The 17,773-nt window shown below is 34.6% G+C and overlaps 1 protein-coding gene across 1 annotated transcript; it reads left to right on the top strand.

Moving 5' to 3' along the window:
* Nucleotides 1-6,478: 6,478 nt before the first annotated feature.
* On the top strand, nucleotides 6,479-7,610 carry LOC110777134 (CBL-interacting serine/threonine-protein kinase 14). The gene has a single exon (XM_021981749.2). It carries the CDS (start codon nucleotides 6,573-6,575, stop codon nucleotides 7,407-7,409), a length of 837 nt encoding a protein of 278 aa, XP_021837441.2. The 5' UTR covers nucleotides 6,479-6,572; the 3' UTR covers nucleotides 7,410-7,610.
* Nucleotides 7,611-17,773: the final 10,163 nt, after the last annotated feature.

The raw sequence follows: 17,773 nt of genomic DNA on the forward strand, positions 1-17,773 counted from the left end.
CTCGGTCAAAGCTCGGTCAAAGCTCGTTCATTAAGCAATTGAACGAGCTCGAGCAAATATTTAAGGCGCGTTTGTTAAACGAGCTTTACTCGAACAACATCCCGTTCGGCTCGTTATTGTTCACGAACAGCCCGTTTATATCTCTTTTGTAACTCGTTAGTAGCCCGTTTATAACTCCGTTATAGCTTGTAAAATATTTTAATAGAATAATACAAATTTAAATATAGAATATGTATTATTTTGTATAATGGTAAAGTCTAAATTTAATATGGTAAAAAGTAAACAAATTTTAGGAATTATATATCTAGAAACTCAATAGTCAATGCATATTTGCTTGAATTTTGTCAATTATACATTCATATTTCCTGCTTCCTCTTTTAGTCTTCTCAATCACGACAATCAACAAGAATTTTGCTGGACTTCCAAATTAGCTACTTCTTCATATTTCGTCAATCTTTATGGCCACTATAAGTACCCTTGAATTGAATAGGTTTTCGATCATTTACTAAAACCCGTTTAAAGCTCGTTAAGATTTGAGCTCGAGCTCGAAATACAAACGAGCAAGCTCAAGCCGAGCCCGAGAAAGTATTTTATTAAACGAGCCTGGCTCGAACAAAAAAAATTAAAGCTCGTTCAAGCTCGAGCCTGCTCGAATACCAATGTTCCTTAACAAGCTTAGCTCGATAAGATTATTACTCGACTCGGCTCGGCTCATTTGCAGCCCTAATGATAAGTGTCACTCCATCTTATTGATTATTATATGTCAAGTGTCACCTCCAGCTTTCATCCATAAATTTGTTTTTTTTTTCAATTATCCTTTTGTGGTTTGTTATACGAAGTACTTATTTTAGAGCTTCAACAACTCTTTCACTTTATCTTGCTCATTCAACATCAATTCACCATTTAATTCATACATTCGATCATTCAACCTCTTCCACTCCATTTCCCGTTTTAACACTCATAATTTACCATCTAATTTATACGGATTACATTTTTTCAAATTTCAAATTTTACCTCTATATAAATCATATATTCACACTAAAATCGCAAACCCTCAATAAAATTAGCAATTTAAAAGACGGCTTAATAACACTATATAAGTGTCCGTTCATTGAACGGACTCAAAAGCTAGTTAAAATTAAAAGTTGGCACAAAAAATGATAGTATAATAAGTTTATAAAAGGAAATATTCTTCAACGTAACAAACATTATGAAACAACCTAAAAGTAATAGGTAACAAACAAAAAGAAACGAAGGGAGTATTATTTGTGATAGTGTTTCAATGCTTTGCTTTCCTAATGGGTATCCCTTATTTACATCCCTTTGACATAGGTTTTTTTTTTTCCGTCGTCGTTAAGATGAGTTGATGTATGAACAATGGTAGTTGTTTGTTAATGATGGTATGAGAGAAAAAGATTATTGAATTTTTATTTTCATAAATCTTGGGAGGGAGAGGATTGAAAATAGTTAGCAAGCATATCCTAGGATTCCTAGCCTTTTATTATTTCTTTTAACAAAAATCTTAATAAAGAAAAAAAAAAAAAGAGTACAGAAAGTAAATTGTGAAAGAAAAATAGGAAACCCATATATACTTCACTAATTTAATATATATCTACTTATTAAATGAGAAGAAGGTTCTACGAAATAAAATAAATTATTTAGAATTTGTTTTCTTATTGTGTGCCCATGGACACACGTTAGAAAAATCGATTATTTTATTATTATTTCCTTTGTCCCCGTGTCCGTTATTTTCACGTTAAACAATATTTGAAAGTGCTAATCTCTTTACTGGCCAATTATATAATTGGTTGTTTTCCAATGCGAATAATTTTTAAATTCACGAGTAGTATATAGACCGCTCAAAAATCATAATCCAATTTTATACATGGTTGATTTTTATGTGACTTGAGATGATTAAAAAACTATTTTTAACACACGAGATATATACAAGACCGATTAAAAGATGCTAAAATTGTCTCAAATACGTTCAAAAGTTGAATTTTAAAATGAACAAAAAGATAGAGAAATAACCATAATTTCTTCGATTTTAATAGGTGTATCATTTTGACTTTTCACACTATTTTATTTATTAACCTTTCAAACATCTAATTAATTTTATTATTTTATTATTAATATGAAATTAAAGATTTGATTGTTAACTAGTTTTTGGGCCCGGGCGATGCCCCGGGTTACTACATTAATAACATTCACTTTTAGTTATATGTGTTTTTTTTTTTCAATAATAACATGAAACATGTAATAGCTTAGTGGTAAAAAGCTTTGTTGTTTAAACTCTAGGTCAAGGGTTCAAACCTTAGCAAACTAAATTTGATTTTATTTTTAATGTATACGAAGATTACGTGGAGCGAACTACCCATAAGCAGAGCGTTACGTGTCACGTATACTTTCTCATAGACGCCTTTTAATATATAGTATAAATTAGTACTTTCTCCGCTCTTTTTTAGTTGACACCGTTATTTTATCACGTTTGCCTGTATTATTTCAATCATTAATATCTTTAGTTACTAGTGAGTAAAAATTATTTAAAAAAAAAAAATTAATATTATAAATCTATATAATGGGATGATTATAAAAAGATTCAACATGCCTGTATTTTTTTTCTGAAGAATAAATCACAATTGATAGTGTCAAAAGTCAAACTATGTGACCTAAAAAAGACAGGAGAAATTATAATTCGTAGAATAGTGTAGAAGGTTGAAATAATGCATTTATATCACTACAAAAATTTGTATCTTTTATGATAACCTAATAACGACGTGTAAAAATCCCGTCGTAAAAGGGCTTTTGCGACGGGGATAACATTGCGACGGGGATAACAACACAACAAAGACGGGATCAACCGTCGCAAATGTCTTTTACGACTGGTTAACGATGGGATTTTCCATTAACGACGACCACCTATGACGGGTTCGCGACGAAAAATCCCGTTGTTAATCAACAATTATTGGCCTTAAGCGACGAAATTTCCCGTCGTAAATAGTACAATTTCTTACGGTGTATATTTTGAAACATATGATATATTAAATTAACAAATAAAATAAAATAACACTCACCTTTTAGATACGATCTTAGCCCTTCGTTGTAAGACCAACATAACACATGTGTCATTCATTAATGATGAATAAGCACCCTACAAAAATAGAATCGAACAAAAGATTAATTACCCTACATAGAATAGAATCGAACAAAAAATTAGACAGTTAGACAATTAGACGGGGTGATGGGGCATAATCTCATGGATAATGTTTGAACTTTGAACTACTTATGTTGCTACACGTTCAAGATATATGAAATAATTGAGTTGCCTTCAATTATTCCAACTTCCATTATCATCAATCACAGCTCATATGTCAATTCTTCTCACTTATCTTCAACTACATTGATAATTATGTATTATTTTCCGTTTTTCCTTTAAAGAATATATGTTAGGTTGAAATAAAAGTAAGGAACATTTTCTCCTTTTTTTTAAAAAAGGAAAAGGATGGTCCTAAATCCTAATAGGTGTGTAGTAGTGATCTCAACTTACTTTTAGGCCCTGTTATGTTCACCTTATTTCCACTTATTTCAGGAAAAATAAGTTCAGATAAGTTCAGTTAAGTTCAGATAAGATAAGTTCAGGAAAAATAAGGGTTGACCAAGTACGACTTATAACTAAAATAAGTTTTGATAAGTTCTGATAAGTTCAGTTAAGTTCAGATAAGTTCAGAAAAAATAAGTGAAAATCAGGTGAATAGAACGCACTCTTAGGAGTACCATTTCAAAGTAGGTTACTAGCTTGAATGCAACATATTGAAAGTTAGGACTAACTTCAAACGGACACCCCAAAAACGAATATTTATTGGAGAAATAAAAACTAAGTGTGAAAGTTACTTTTTTTTTTACAGGAAAAACCGACATTAATAGTCCTAGTATGCGTAGCAGCGATCCTAACTTTTAGGAGTTTCATTTCAAAACGGGTTATTAACTTGAAATGCAACTGTTGAAAAGACTAGCCCACATATGAGTAGAGACAAATATTTATCCCACATAGAAACAAATAGAGTTAGATTGACTAACGTATAAGACTAATAATTTTATGATTTAGAATCTTGTCCACCTCACCAAATGATTTTATGGTCGAGCCTTTCCGAGTTAATCTTAGTGATTGGAAAAATTTTTCAATCAAATGGCATTTTCGTAAATAATTGATGATTTTATTACGAAAATGCCATTAAATGTGGTTGACATGTCATCAAATATGGGCCACATGTACGGTCATAATTGTATTTTCATAATACATCAACAACTATATAATATACAGTCAACAGCTCGCAATGTACAATAAACTTCTACTGATAATCAATCCACAACTATAAATATACAGTCAACCACTTACCAATATTCAATATTGCATTTTAGTAATCATCAACAATCATAAAATATACAGTCAACGATAAGTTGTATACAATCAACACCGAGTAATATGCAGTCAATAGCTACAAATATACAGTCAACACCTAACATTATACGACCTACAATTTTCAAGCAAAATATTTACGAAAATGCCATTTGATTGGAAATTTTTTCCAATCACTGAGATTAACTCGGAATTTCTCATAATAGAGTTAGAATGAGCTACTCCACCTCACCAAATGATTTTATGATAAAATCCCGTCAAATTTATATAGGCTCAATCTCTTACTACGTATATATAAAGATGGTCGGGCCGGGTCGGGCTTTGGGCCGAGCCCACGACTCGTGGGCCTAACCAGACCAGGTCCACACCATGCCCATGTTGTATCGTGTCGGGCCGGGCCGAAAAGTTCAAAGCATGGCCAGACCCGGTCCAAGCCCACGGGCTTTCGTATCGGGCTGGGCTGACTCGCCGTGCATAAGGCTAATTTCACTAAATTTAGTGTGGTTTGTCGTGCCAGATCGAGTTGTTTCGTACCATATCGTGCTTTTTCCAAAAAATTAAGGCTCAGACCCAACCCATGGCCCACGACTTCACGCGCCATGCCGGGTTGTGCTTTTCCATGCTCGGGCCGGATCGGGCTTTTTCCGTTCCGGGTCAACCCGGCCCTCAGCTATCTTTACGTATATAGGGGCTTATGTATGACCTGCTAGTAAATTGCCGGAAGTTAGGTATAGAACATTGTATGGTCAGAATAACTGACTACATAGTTTGAAGACGAAGAATAATTCCAAGAATATTTGATTAGTTTAGAATACAAAAAAAAGTTGGTTATAGATGTAACACGTCATTATAGTTTACAAAGTAGTGTAGATGTAATATGAAACAACTACCTCTTGTGTTGTTGTAATAGCCCCTAATAGTTGACTAATAGCGGTTAAATGCGCGAACTTGAAACCGCCATTGTTTGGAAGAAGATTAGAATATAGTTTACGTGATGATTAATTCAACCTAATTACACCATTCTAATTCAGCTCCAGCTCATTCTCACGTGGTTTCAATCTATTAAGTCCTCATTTTTTGTCTCATACCCTCGTCATCATTCAGGCCATTCACCACCACCCACCTTTCATTATTTATCACATTTTATTAATTAATCAATCACCCAATTTTTTGATTTTATTATATTGGAAATCATAGCTCCGTTATTTAAGATTGGGCATGTCTGTTCACTATCCTACTGTATATACAGTCAAATTTCAAACTTATACAGTTATCGTTATTCAATATAAAATCAACAGCCGTGTGTTATTATATTTTTTTCTTCTCAAACCTCATTCCCAATTTTTACACTTATCAGACACATAATTTTAGAAGAAGTTGTTTTTTATTACTTTGCTTTTATTATATGAAAAATTATAGCCGATTATTCGAGATTGGACACTACTGCGCGCCTACTATCCTACTGAATAGAAGTAAAACCTCAAACTTATACAGTTAACGTTATTGAATGTATGGTCAACAAACGTGTAATTTGATTGTACTTTTTTTCTTCTCAAATTTTGATACGGTAAAACACTATCATACTGAATATACACACTTGTTCACTTCACCTAGCTTATTCTTAGTTTTTATTAGATTGGACTAGAAAAATCAGACCATTTCAGACGAGACCAAAAGTTAGAAAAATCAGATCACACCAGACCGTATTAGACATGACCAAAAGTTAGAAAAATCAGATCATACCAAACCATATCAGACATGACCAAAAGTTAGAAAAATCAGATCTATCAGACATGACCAAAAGTTAGAAAAATCAGATCATACCAGACCGTATCAGACATAACCAAAAGTTAGAAAAATCAGATCATATCAGACATGACAAAAAGTTAGAAAAATCAAATCAGACCAAGCAAAAAGAACAAAGCAATAGTGAGATCTCGAATTTATATACAGTCAACAATTCAGATAGCGATAATGTAACCACGTCACTACCCAGTATTATTCTATGAGGCCCCTTATTATATGCTTTTTAGAACCCCCTTATATATATCACCACTTCGGCTTATCAATAGATACGGTCTTACACCTCTCAACAAACAAAAACCAAACCAATTTTTTTTTTCAACTGCCAAAAAAACTGATAACCAAAAATATAATGCCAGAAAGACACTTCTCTGGTAAATACAAGCTAACCAAGCTTCTAAACAATGGAACCTACGCTAAAGTCTACCAAGCCAAAGACACTCGAACCGGCGACACGGTGGCTATAAAGTCATTCGACTCCCCCCACAACCTCGACGTGGTGGAGATACAGGCGATGAGCCGGTTAAACCACCGCCACGTCACCAAGCTTGTCGAAGTCATAGCTGCAGCTAGTACAGGCCAAGTCTTCGTCGTAACAGATTTCGCAAGATGCGGCGACTTGTTCGACATGATTGCTAAACGCGGCCCATTAGGGGAAGATCTCACGCGCCACTACTTCCAACAGTTGATCTCCGCCGTCAACCACTGCCACTCCCGTGGTGTTTTCCACCGCGATATCAAACCGGAAAACCTCCTCCTCGACGCTAAATGGAGTCTCAAGCTTTCCGATTTCGGGCTCGCCGCAATCGTCGATTCCAGCGGCCCGATGGTGAGGGAATCTTGTGGGACTGTAGAGTATGCGGCGCCGGAGGTGATTATGGCGGAAAGAGGTGGTGGTGGGTATGATGCGGCGAAGGCGGATGTTTGGTCATGCGGTGTCGTTTTGTATGTGCTATGTGCTGGGTTTTTACCCTTTAATGGTGAAAACGTTGATTTAGAGGAGATGGTGGGGAAGATGAAGAGAGGGGAGTTTAGATTGCTTAAGAAAATGTCTACGGGTTTAAAGTGGTTGTTGTTGAGATTATTGGATCCGAACCCGGAAACCCGGATTAGTGTTGATGAGATTATTCAAGATGGGTGGTTTCGACAGGGGTATGAAGAAGTAATTAGTGATGAAGAAGATTGTTGAGATGATTAATGGACCTTTTTTTTGATCTAAATGTAAAATGTGTGAAATTTTTCTTTTGACTTTGGGGGTTTTATTGCTGAAAGGTTGTAAATTTTGGGTTTTTTTATTTTTTTTTAAAGTAGAAAGATGTATCTAATGTTTTTGTTAATAAATAATTAGCAATTAGTGGAGAAATATAAATACAATGGACATTATAAATCATATACTACTCTGTTATTTAGCTTAATCATTCATTCATTCATTTAAAGAGTATAAAACCATCTTAATCATTTACGGAGTACAAAACCATAAAGTGGTCATTCAAAAGAAAATAAAACCCTACACATTGCTTTAATGCTCTTGTACTATCCTAACTCCTAAGACAGTTGTCTATCTTTGATTTTTCAGAATTTTGGAACAAAATTTAGTTAGGGAATTAATAATAAGGGGAAATTCTTATTTAAGGGGCTCTTAACATATGTCATATGTCATTTATGCACAAACTCAAAATAAGAGTCTCATTCCAAAAAAAATGTAGAAATTGGCTAATTCTTAACGAAGAGGTATTTTTGGATATCTCAGAGTAAAAGACAAATAGTTAAAAGACAAAATAGGGGGGAAAAAAGGAATATCATTCATGTTAAAAAAAGTATCATTCTGACAAAAAAGGTACCATTCAATTTCTTTTTTGTCTTTTTTTCAATTATGTCTTTTGCTATGATATACATTTACAAGCACATTTCAGATATCCGAAAATACTTACTCAGCTCTTAAAACTACCTCTTATTCTCTCTTACCCTATTACTTTATTTTATTTTTATGCAAAAAAAATGATGCTGCGATAGGTCAGCGAAGCGTGAGCTGGCGCAAAATGTAATATGTGTTTATGTAGCTATTGGACAAAAAATATCTTATGTGGCGCAGGTGGTTACTCTTATTTCAGAATTTTATTTTACAAACTCTGATTAAAAGTCTCCCATTTATCACCTAAGAGCTTGCTTTTATTTTTCTCTCTTCTTAAGAGTTCCTTAAGAGACTCCCCTTATTCTTGTGCTTATCCTTTTAAAGGGAACATTCAAACTATAAATGTAGTTTAGATGTCTTATTAATTAGCAACATGCTTGAGCAGGCTTGGGCCTCATGATATTCATGATTCCTATTTCCACTATATGTTGAGAGTACGTGTCTGAGTTACAGGGTCGGTTCTGGGGGTGTGCGGGGTGAGCGACGGAACAGGGCCCCAAATTTAAATTTAAAATATAGTGTAATTAGCTTCCTAAGTGTATGCAAATACTAAAATTGGAGTATTGGTTAAGGTGATGAGCAAATATGGCAACAACTATGGTTTGAATCCCCCTAACTAATAAATTATGTTTTGATTTTCCCAAATATGACAGCTAGCTAGTTTGACTGACTCCTTTTATTTCTAATATGAAGATTCCTATTTTTTTTTTATATGGGAAAGTTCATACGGAGTACTCCGCTTCGTATGAGGATTTCTATGTACGTTCATCGACTACTTTTGTTTTTGTTTTTTTTACATTAAATTATTTTGAAGATTCCCATGTACAATATAATACGAAAACCACCAATACATCCATGATTCATCCATTCTTCCTTATTTCTCATCAAAATATCGAAAAATCTTTCATATTCAAATTGCTTATCAAATCTTGTTTTCTACGATTAAATTTTTAATGTTACCATGATATGTTGATAATATTATAGAGTTGTTTCTCTCTCTAATTTCATTGTATTTTCAATTTAATTTGGCCAAAATTTTAATTAAATTATGCAAATTTCCATTAGCTTTTATCCATATTTTTCTTAATTTTGCTGTTGAAGGTTTCATTAGTGTTTTTCTTTTTTATGTTTATCATTTCCGCAAATTTATTAATCTAGTGAAGGTTTTTTGTTTAATAAAAACTGAATATTCGATTAAAGTAATAAATACAAAGCCTTATTTTGGGAAATTGCACAGGGTCTTATTGTCATGTTGGAATCGTAGCCCCGGCACTGTTGAGTTATCGTGGAATGATCAATACCTAACTTCAATCCGGATTGGATTACTCGAAATCTAATAGAATTTGAGTTACCGAAATGCACACTAGTAAGTTACAACGATGTTTGCATTTTTTTTTTTTTTTTTTTATAATGGACAAGAGATTTTGCATTAAAACAATTTCTCTTCAATATACATCTCTCATCCAAAGATAATAATAATCAAAGTTTTTAAACATACTTACTTTCACCTACAAAGTTTTAATTAAAACAAATTCCGAAATAACTAAGGAGTGGGATGCCATATTACTCTTACGGCTTATTTGGTAGCCGATCATAAATGGTGTCAATTGAAATGAATTTGTAGTAAATTTGTAAGGAAAATCAACAGTTATTCCCTTAGTAATGCTAGTTTACTTAAAAATTATCTTTTGTTCTTCATAAATTTTCATTGCCATTCAATACCACTTGGGGAGTGATATTGGGTGGAAATGCAAATTAATGAAGCAAAACACCTTGTTTGAGATAAGTTTCATTACCATGGATATTACGATGTTATTTTTCTTGTCAAATAACACTTAAATTTGTTCTCATAGCCACCATTTATTACCGACTACCAAACGTGATGTTATAGTCTTATACTCGTATGAAATATTTTCTCTATTTTTTTTACTTGCATGATGTTCTGTTGTGGAAATTGCATATTAATTAGTTGCGCCATTTCTTTTTATGGTATGTTTTCTGTTATAGGAGAAGTCTTTATTCTCTTTAATTTTCAGTTTTAAATCCAAATGATCAAATGTGATCATTGAAAGTTTTGGCGGGAAAGTTAGTTAAAGTTGTTAGCTAGTTTGAAGAATAAATTGCTTAAAAATAGGGGATTTGTTAGAGAGTTAGTTAGCTGTTTTGGCAGCTTATAAACTAATTCGGGTACATTGTATTAGAATCATAATACAATACAAATCTTCCCAAACTCTCTCTCTCTCTCTCTCTCTCTCTCTCTCTCTCTCTCTCTCTCTCTCTCTCTCTCTCTCTCTCTCTCTCTCTCTTCTTTTATCTGAATTCTCTTCTTCTTCTTCTTATCTCTGAGTCACATTCCTCTCTTAGATTCTGTTGTTGGCTTCCATTAAAGGAGAGCTATTCGAGCTCCCTTATCATTGGTATCAGAGCCAATCGCTGCTAAAAACTCTCTCCCTGCAGTTGATTGAAGCTAGAACTGGCTCCTGCTGCTACCAGAAGAAAGGCAGCTATGGAGGATCAATTCAAAAATTTAGAAAAGAGGTTGGAGGAGCAGAACTCCAAACTCGAAGATCAGAACAAAAAAATGGAGCAAAAGTTCGAAGAGATGATGAAGTTTATGCAGACTCTTAAGGATTCAGCAACTAGCAATGAAGATACTTCATTCTCAACTCCAAAATCTCAACCTACCAGAACACTAGGTATGAATCCCAAGCTTACTTTTCCTAAATTTGATGGCACCAACCCTAGAATTTGGGTGAAAAAATGCTGCAAGTACTTCTCATTATGTAAAATCCCTGAGGAGCAGAAGGTGGATCTTGCCTCTCTCAACATGACAGATAAGGCTGAGAGTTGGGTGATGAATTATTTGTCAGTTAGAAAAAGCATAATAGTTGATTGGAATGATTTTGTGGCCGATTTGTATGCTAGATTCAGGGATAGTTCAGCATAAAATGTGGTTGAAAATTTTAATAAATTGCAGCAAACTGGTTTATTAGAGGATTATGTGGATGAATTTGAGAATTTGAGGTCAATCATGATGATGAATAACCATATCTTGCCTGAAACTTACTTGTTGGAAATCTTTGTTGGTGGACTTAAAGCAGCTGTTAAACCTTTTGTTAAATCCTTTAAACCTGATTCCATTTCTGAAGCCATTGATTTGGCTAGGTTACAGGAGGAGAATCTGGTAGCTACAAAAACAACCTACAAACAACCATTTTATAGCCCAAAGCCATTGCAGTCTGTACCACTCCTAACCAACAGCAAACCACCACTCTTACCTACACCACAAATTAAATCAAATACCACCTTATCCTTGACCAAATACCCACAACAAAGAACAAAAAACTTCAAATACATACCAGCTGATGTCAGGCAAGAGAAGATTGCCAAGGGATTGTGTTACTACTGTGATGCTCCATATGACAGGAATCACAAGTGCCAATTTAGGGAACCACAGTTATTTACTGTAGAGATTCCAGGTGATATTATTGAAGAACTCAGTGATAGTGATGAGTTGGATCTAGGGGATAAAGAGGTGAGTGAACCACAGATTTCTATGAGTGCTTTATCTGGCAGTCAGGGTTTTAGCACAATGAGGGTGAGAGGAATGGTGAAAGGCAAACCTGTGCAGATATTGATAGATTCTGGAAGTACACACAACTTTGTGGACCTCAACATAGCTCAGAAGTTGGGTTGCACACTAGAAACAATACCACCTCAAGCCATTACTGTTGCAGATGGCAACCATTTAGCTTGTCAGCACATATGTAAGAATTTCACTTGGACTATACAGAACATTATATTTGAAGCAGATGTATTGCTCATTCCCCTGGGTAGTTGTGACATGGTGTTGGGAATACAATGGCTGAGTTTGCTTGGTCCTATATCTTGGGATTTTTTGCATTTACAGATGGAGTTTTGCTTTCAGAACAAACAGGTTATGCTGAAGGGAATACCAAGCAAGAGATTAAAAGTGGTTGAGGGAGAACCTTCTTCCAAATTGTTTGCCACAGCTGCTCACTTATGTCTGATACAGGTTCTGAATCAAGCTGATTTGCATTCAGAAACTCCTACCCCTTCAGTGAAGGTTCCTGCAGAACTGAAAGAACTTCAACTCAATTACCAAATGGTATTTGAAGAACCTTCAGAATTGCCACCTTTGAGAGGGGTGTTTGACCATGCCATACCTTTGCTTCCAGATGCTAACCCTGTCAACATTAGACCTTACAGGTACCCTCTAAAGCAAAGAGATGTCATTGAACAGTTGGTGCAAGAAATGCTGGATAGGGGTATAATACAGAATAGTGCTTCACCCTTTGCCTCCCCAGTAGTTTTGGTTGGTAAAAAAGATGGTACATGGAGATTGTGTGTGGATTATAGGGAACTAAATAATAGAACTGTGAAGAATAAGTTCCCTATACCAGTGATTGATGAACTATTGGATGAATTGTCTGGTGCTGCTGTGTTTTCTAAGCTTGATCTTAGATCTGGTTACCACCAAATGAGAGTTAGTCCATCAGACAATATACAAAACAGCTTTCAAAACCCATACTGGACACTATGAGTTCCTTGTTATGCCATTTGGCATTACCAATGCTCCAGCTTCATTCCAGAACTGGATGAATCAGGTATTTAAACCTCTTTTAAGAAAATGTGTCTTAGTCTTTTTTGATGACATATTGGTGTATAGCAGGACTCTAGAAGATCACTGGACTCATCTGGCAATGGTGTTTGAGTTAATGAAAGCTAACTATATGTTTGCAAAGTTAAGCAAATGTGTATTTTCTACTGAAAAGGTGGAATATCTAGGCCATTATATAGCTGCAGATGGTGTTCATACAGATCCAAACAAGATAAATGCTGTACAAAGTTGGCCAGTTCCTTCTACTATTAAGGAACTAAGGGGCTTCTTGGGTTTAGCAGGATATTACAGGAAATTTGTCAAAGGATATGCAGTCATTAGCAAACCTTTAACTGATCAATTGAAGAAAGGTGGATTCCAATGGAATGATCAAGCCCAAACTGCATTTGAGAAACTTAAAGCAGCTTTGGTAACTGCTCCTGTTTTGGGCATTCCCAACTTTGACAAGCAGTTTGTTGTGGAAACAGATGCATCACAAAAAGGCATTGGGGCAGTGTTAATGCAAGATAGACACCCTCTAGCATTCATCAGCAGAGCCCTTGGGCCTAAATGGCAACAATTATCAGTTTATGAGAAGGAGCTTTTGGCAATTGTGTTTGTTGTCCAAAAGTGGGAGCAGTATTTGATGGGGAACCATTTCCTTATCAAGACAGATCAAAAAAGTCTTAAATGGCTCCTACAGCAGAAGATATCCACTCCTTTTCAGCAATTTTGGTTATCTAAACTCATGAGTTTTGACTATGAGATTCAATACAAAAGTGGCAAGGAAAATCTGGCTGCTGATGCCTTATCTAGGCTACCAGGTGCTGAAATATTGATTATGGCTATGTCAGTTGTGGATTCCAATTTAACTAGTTTAATTCTAGCTAGCTATCAAGCTGATGATGCTTTGAAAGAAGTGTTGCACTCTCTTTCTCAAGGCCAACTGGTGGAAGGGTATTCTCTGCAGAATGGACTTTTGAAACACAAAAACAGAATTATGGTGGGGCCTGATTTGGATCTTAGACATAAGATTATTGAGTGGCAACATTCAACTCCTGAAAGTGGACATGGGGGAAGAGAATTGACCATCCAAAGAATAAAAGCTATCTTTGCTTGGAGGGGATTAACTAAGGATGTCAGAAACTTTGTTAGGCAATGTGTTACTTGTCAATCAACCAAGTATGATACAGCTGCATCTCCTGGTTTACTCCAACCTTTGCCAATTCCTGAACAAGTATGGGTGGATGTATCCATGGATTTCATATATGGATTACCTAAATCTGGTGGGAAAGATGTGATTTTTGTGGTTGTTGATAGGTTAAGTAAATATGCACATTTCATGGCTATTTCTCATCCTTATACAGCTGTTTCAGTTGCTCAGTGTTACTTGGATAATGTTTTCAAACATCATGGGTGGCCAAGATCTATTGTGAGTGATAGGGATGCAGTGTTTTTGAGCAATTTCTGGAAAGGGTTGTTCTCCTTACATGGCACTAGTTTCTTGCTGTCTACTGCATACCATCCCCAAACTGAGGGCCAGACAGAAGTAGTGAACAGATGTGTGGAAAACTACCTTAGATGTATGACTGGTGAACATCCTAAAGACTGGCACATGTGGTTGCCATTGGCACAATGGTGGTACAACACCCATTTTCACACTTCCAGCAAGCTCACACCCTATGAGGTTGTGTATAACCAGTCTCCCCCACTTCACTTGCCTTACTTACCTGGTGAGTCAAGCAATGCTGAAGTAGATAGAAGCTTAGTGAGGAGAGAAAATATGATAGCTACTCTCAAGTTTCATTTGACCAAGGCTCAAGAAAGAATGAAAGTACAAGCTGATAAGCATAGGTCTGAAAGAGTGTTTGCAATTGGGGATTGGGTCTGGCTTAAGCTACAAGCTTACAGACAACAAACTGTGCAAAGAAGATCCAACCAGAAGTTGGCTCATCTATTTTATGGTCCATTCCAAGTGTTAGCTCTTGTGGGAAAGGTTGCTTACAAACTGAAGTTTCCTGCAGATGCTAATATACACAATGTTTTTCATGTATCACAACTCAAGAGGTTCCAAGGAGCACTTCCTATTGCAGCTCACATACCAGATTGGTTTTCTGGCACTGATCCCTCTTTGAACCCTATTCAGCCTGCTGCTATACTTGACAAACGTGTGGTGATGATTAATGATGTTCCACAGGATCAATATTTAGTCAGCTGGACTGGATTTGCAGACCATGAAGCCACTTGGGAGGCTGCCACTACCTTTCAAGCTCAGTTTCCTACTTTCACAGTTTAAGACTTGAGGACAAGTCTCTTAAAGGGGGAAGTATTGTTATAGGAGAAGTCTTTATTCTCTTTAATTTTCAGTTTTAAATCCAAATGATCAAATGTGATCATTGGAAGTTTTGGCGGGAAAGTTAATTAAAGTTGTTAGCTAGCTTGAAGAATAAGTTGCTTAAAAATAGGGGATTTGTTAGAGAGTTAGTTAGCTGTTTTGGCAGCTTATAAACTAATCCGGGTACATTGTATTAGCATCATAATACAATACAAATCTTCCCAAACTCTCTCTCTCTCTCTCTCTCTCTCTCTCTCTCTCTCTCTCTCTCTCTCTCTCTCTTCTTTTATCTGAATTCTCTTCTTCTTCTTCTTCTTCTTATCTCTGAGTCACATTCCTCTCTTAGATTCTGTTGTTGGCTTCCATTAAAGGAGAGCTATTCGAGCTCCCTTATCATTTTCACATATTTTTTGGTGTGTTTAATTGTTCATGCACAAAATACCCACTACACTCATACTCACATTTCACATTTATAATTGTTATTCAACATTTTCCCTCTCTTTTGTTTGTTATCATATGGGCAATTTTGATATTTACATTCTTTTTTTTTATTCATTGTTATGCCCAATTCAAATGGTGCAAGTAAAAATAACGATAGAAACATTTTTTAGAAAATTGGATTAATTTTTCTTCATCCGTTAAAATATTTTAAGTATAATTAGAGGTAATTATGATGTCGTTAGTCGATTAATTGGCAGAAAAATGAATTAATATAGCAATTGATATCACTCGTTAGAAAACCAGTAATCTGTAATAATTTTTTTTTTTTATTAAGCTATGAAATAGATAGTAAGTGACAAATTTTTCAACAACTTACACTATTTTTTTTTTTTTTATTATTATTATTATTATTATTATTATAATAACAAGGTAGTAATTCGGTGCACATAGTCAACAAAGTGTGAAGAGGCCCATAAGACTAAATGTAAAATGAACATACCCAGAAAGCTTTATATGTTCAACTTACGTAATAAGGACAAAAATATGTACGGAGTAAGAGGAAAAGTATCCCAGTATTGTACTCGTAGAACGTTCCAACTCCAAACGGCCTTTAAAATTTGGGTTTACTTTACCTATCAATAAGGACCATAAATGATAAGACCTTAAAACAATAACATAGATTATTCTAGAACGAGAGAGACCTCGTGTCTTTTTTAAAACCCCGCGAGTCACAAGGTTACCTATTTTCTAACCATTTTGGGAATTAATAAGAACTGAAAATTTTGCATTATGACATGAAAGTGGTGTATTATTTTAACTAACAAGTGGTAGATATGAAACGCGTAGCCCTATTCAATCTTATACTACTCCCTCTGTCTCTTTTTGTTTTTTACGTTTTTCTTATTGGTATTTCAAATTGTTCTTTACATTTTCATTTATATTATCACATAAATGACTTAGTATTCTATCAAAACCTGTGTCCATTTATTATTTTAACCAATTAAATTCATTGGGTCATTTAATCTCTCACATTTTTCCATTGGGATATGAAATTTTTCTCATTTCCCAATATCAGAATTTTGATAAAAGTGAAAACATTATTAATAAACGTAATTTATCGTGTTTAAATAAAAAAAGTGAGGAATCTCGAGACAAATTAATTAATCGTTAAAACGCGTGAAAAATAACAAACGTAAAGAACAAAAAGAGACTGAGGGAGTATCAAATTAAGTATTGTTTGATTGATCGTGGAAAGTAGAAATTTCTAGGAATAAACATTTATCAGGTATAACAATTTCCTATACTATCAAATTAAGTGTTGTTTGGTTGATCGTGGGAAGTGGAACTTTCAAGGAATAAACATTTATCAAGTATAACCATTTCGACATTTCCTAGGAAGTAAGTTCTCATTGAAAGTTTCACTTACCTAAGGAAACCTAAGAAAGCAACTTACTCCGGGTTGTAGGAAATAGAACTTCAGAGAAAGTGTTACTTCCCATGTTTTTTGTCAACCAAACAACACTTTAATCTCCCACTTCACAGAAAGCCATACTTATGATTTTTCATGTCAACCAAACATCATCTTAGGGGAGTGTTTGGTTGGTGTAAAATGTTTTTATAGGTATTTTCCCATTTACATTCATTTTACGTTGTTTAGTTTGGTAAGAGATAAAAAACGATGGAAAACCTTTTCTATTTGAAAGAAAGGGAAAATAAACCCTTTTTTCTCCTTACTTTCCCTTCTTTTTTCCAATCAATCCTCACCCATCTTCTCCTATTTTCTTTTCCTATGAATTTTCTTGCAAATAACCAAACAAAGGAAAATTAGTTTGGAATTCTGTTTTTCTTTTAAAAAATATTTTCCGTGGAAGATCATTGTTCACTGAAAAAGTTTTACGCCAACCAAGCGATGCATAGTTGTATATAGTAAAATATCACTCACTCATTTTGGTCAACTTAAAATATTGGGCTTTTCGAGGTCCATATGGGTTAAATCGTATAGTATCATGCCAGTAAAATAACAATATGATGATATAAATTCATTGTGATAACATCGTATCTTATTGGCATGATAATTGGAACAAATTAGAGGCCCCATGAATCATGTATCCCAACTAAACCTGATCATTCAAAATCATCAAAATTTCAACATTTAGCAGAAAAATTGAACAAAACCCCACTTCGAAAATCAATTTTTCATTTTAAAAATCTTAAAAGTTAGTAATTTACCAATTATAAGAAGAA

Source organism: Spinacia oleracea, chromosome 3 (genome assembly GCF_020520425.1).
Source record: "Spinacia oleracea cultivar Varoflay chromosome 3, BTI_SOV_V1, whole genome shotgun sequence".
Lineage (NCBI taxonomy): Eukaryota > Viridiplantae > Streptophyta > Magnoliopsida > Caryophyllales > Amaranthaceae > Spinacia > Spinacia oleracea.

Bases quoted from the DNA above. Each gene is read 5' to 3' on its own strand.
- LOC110777134 (XM_021981749.2), top strand. From the start codon at position 6,573: ATGCCAGAAAGACACTTCTCTGGTAAATACAAGCTAACCAAGCTTCTA.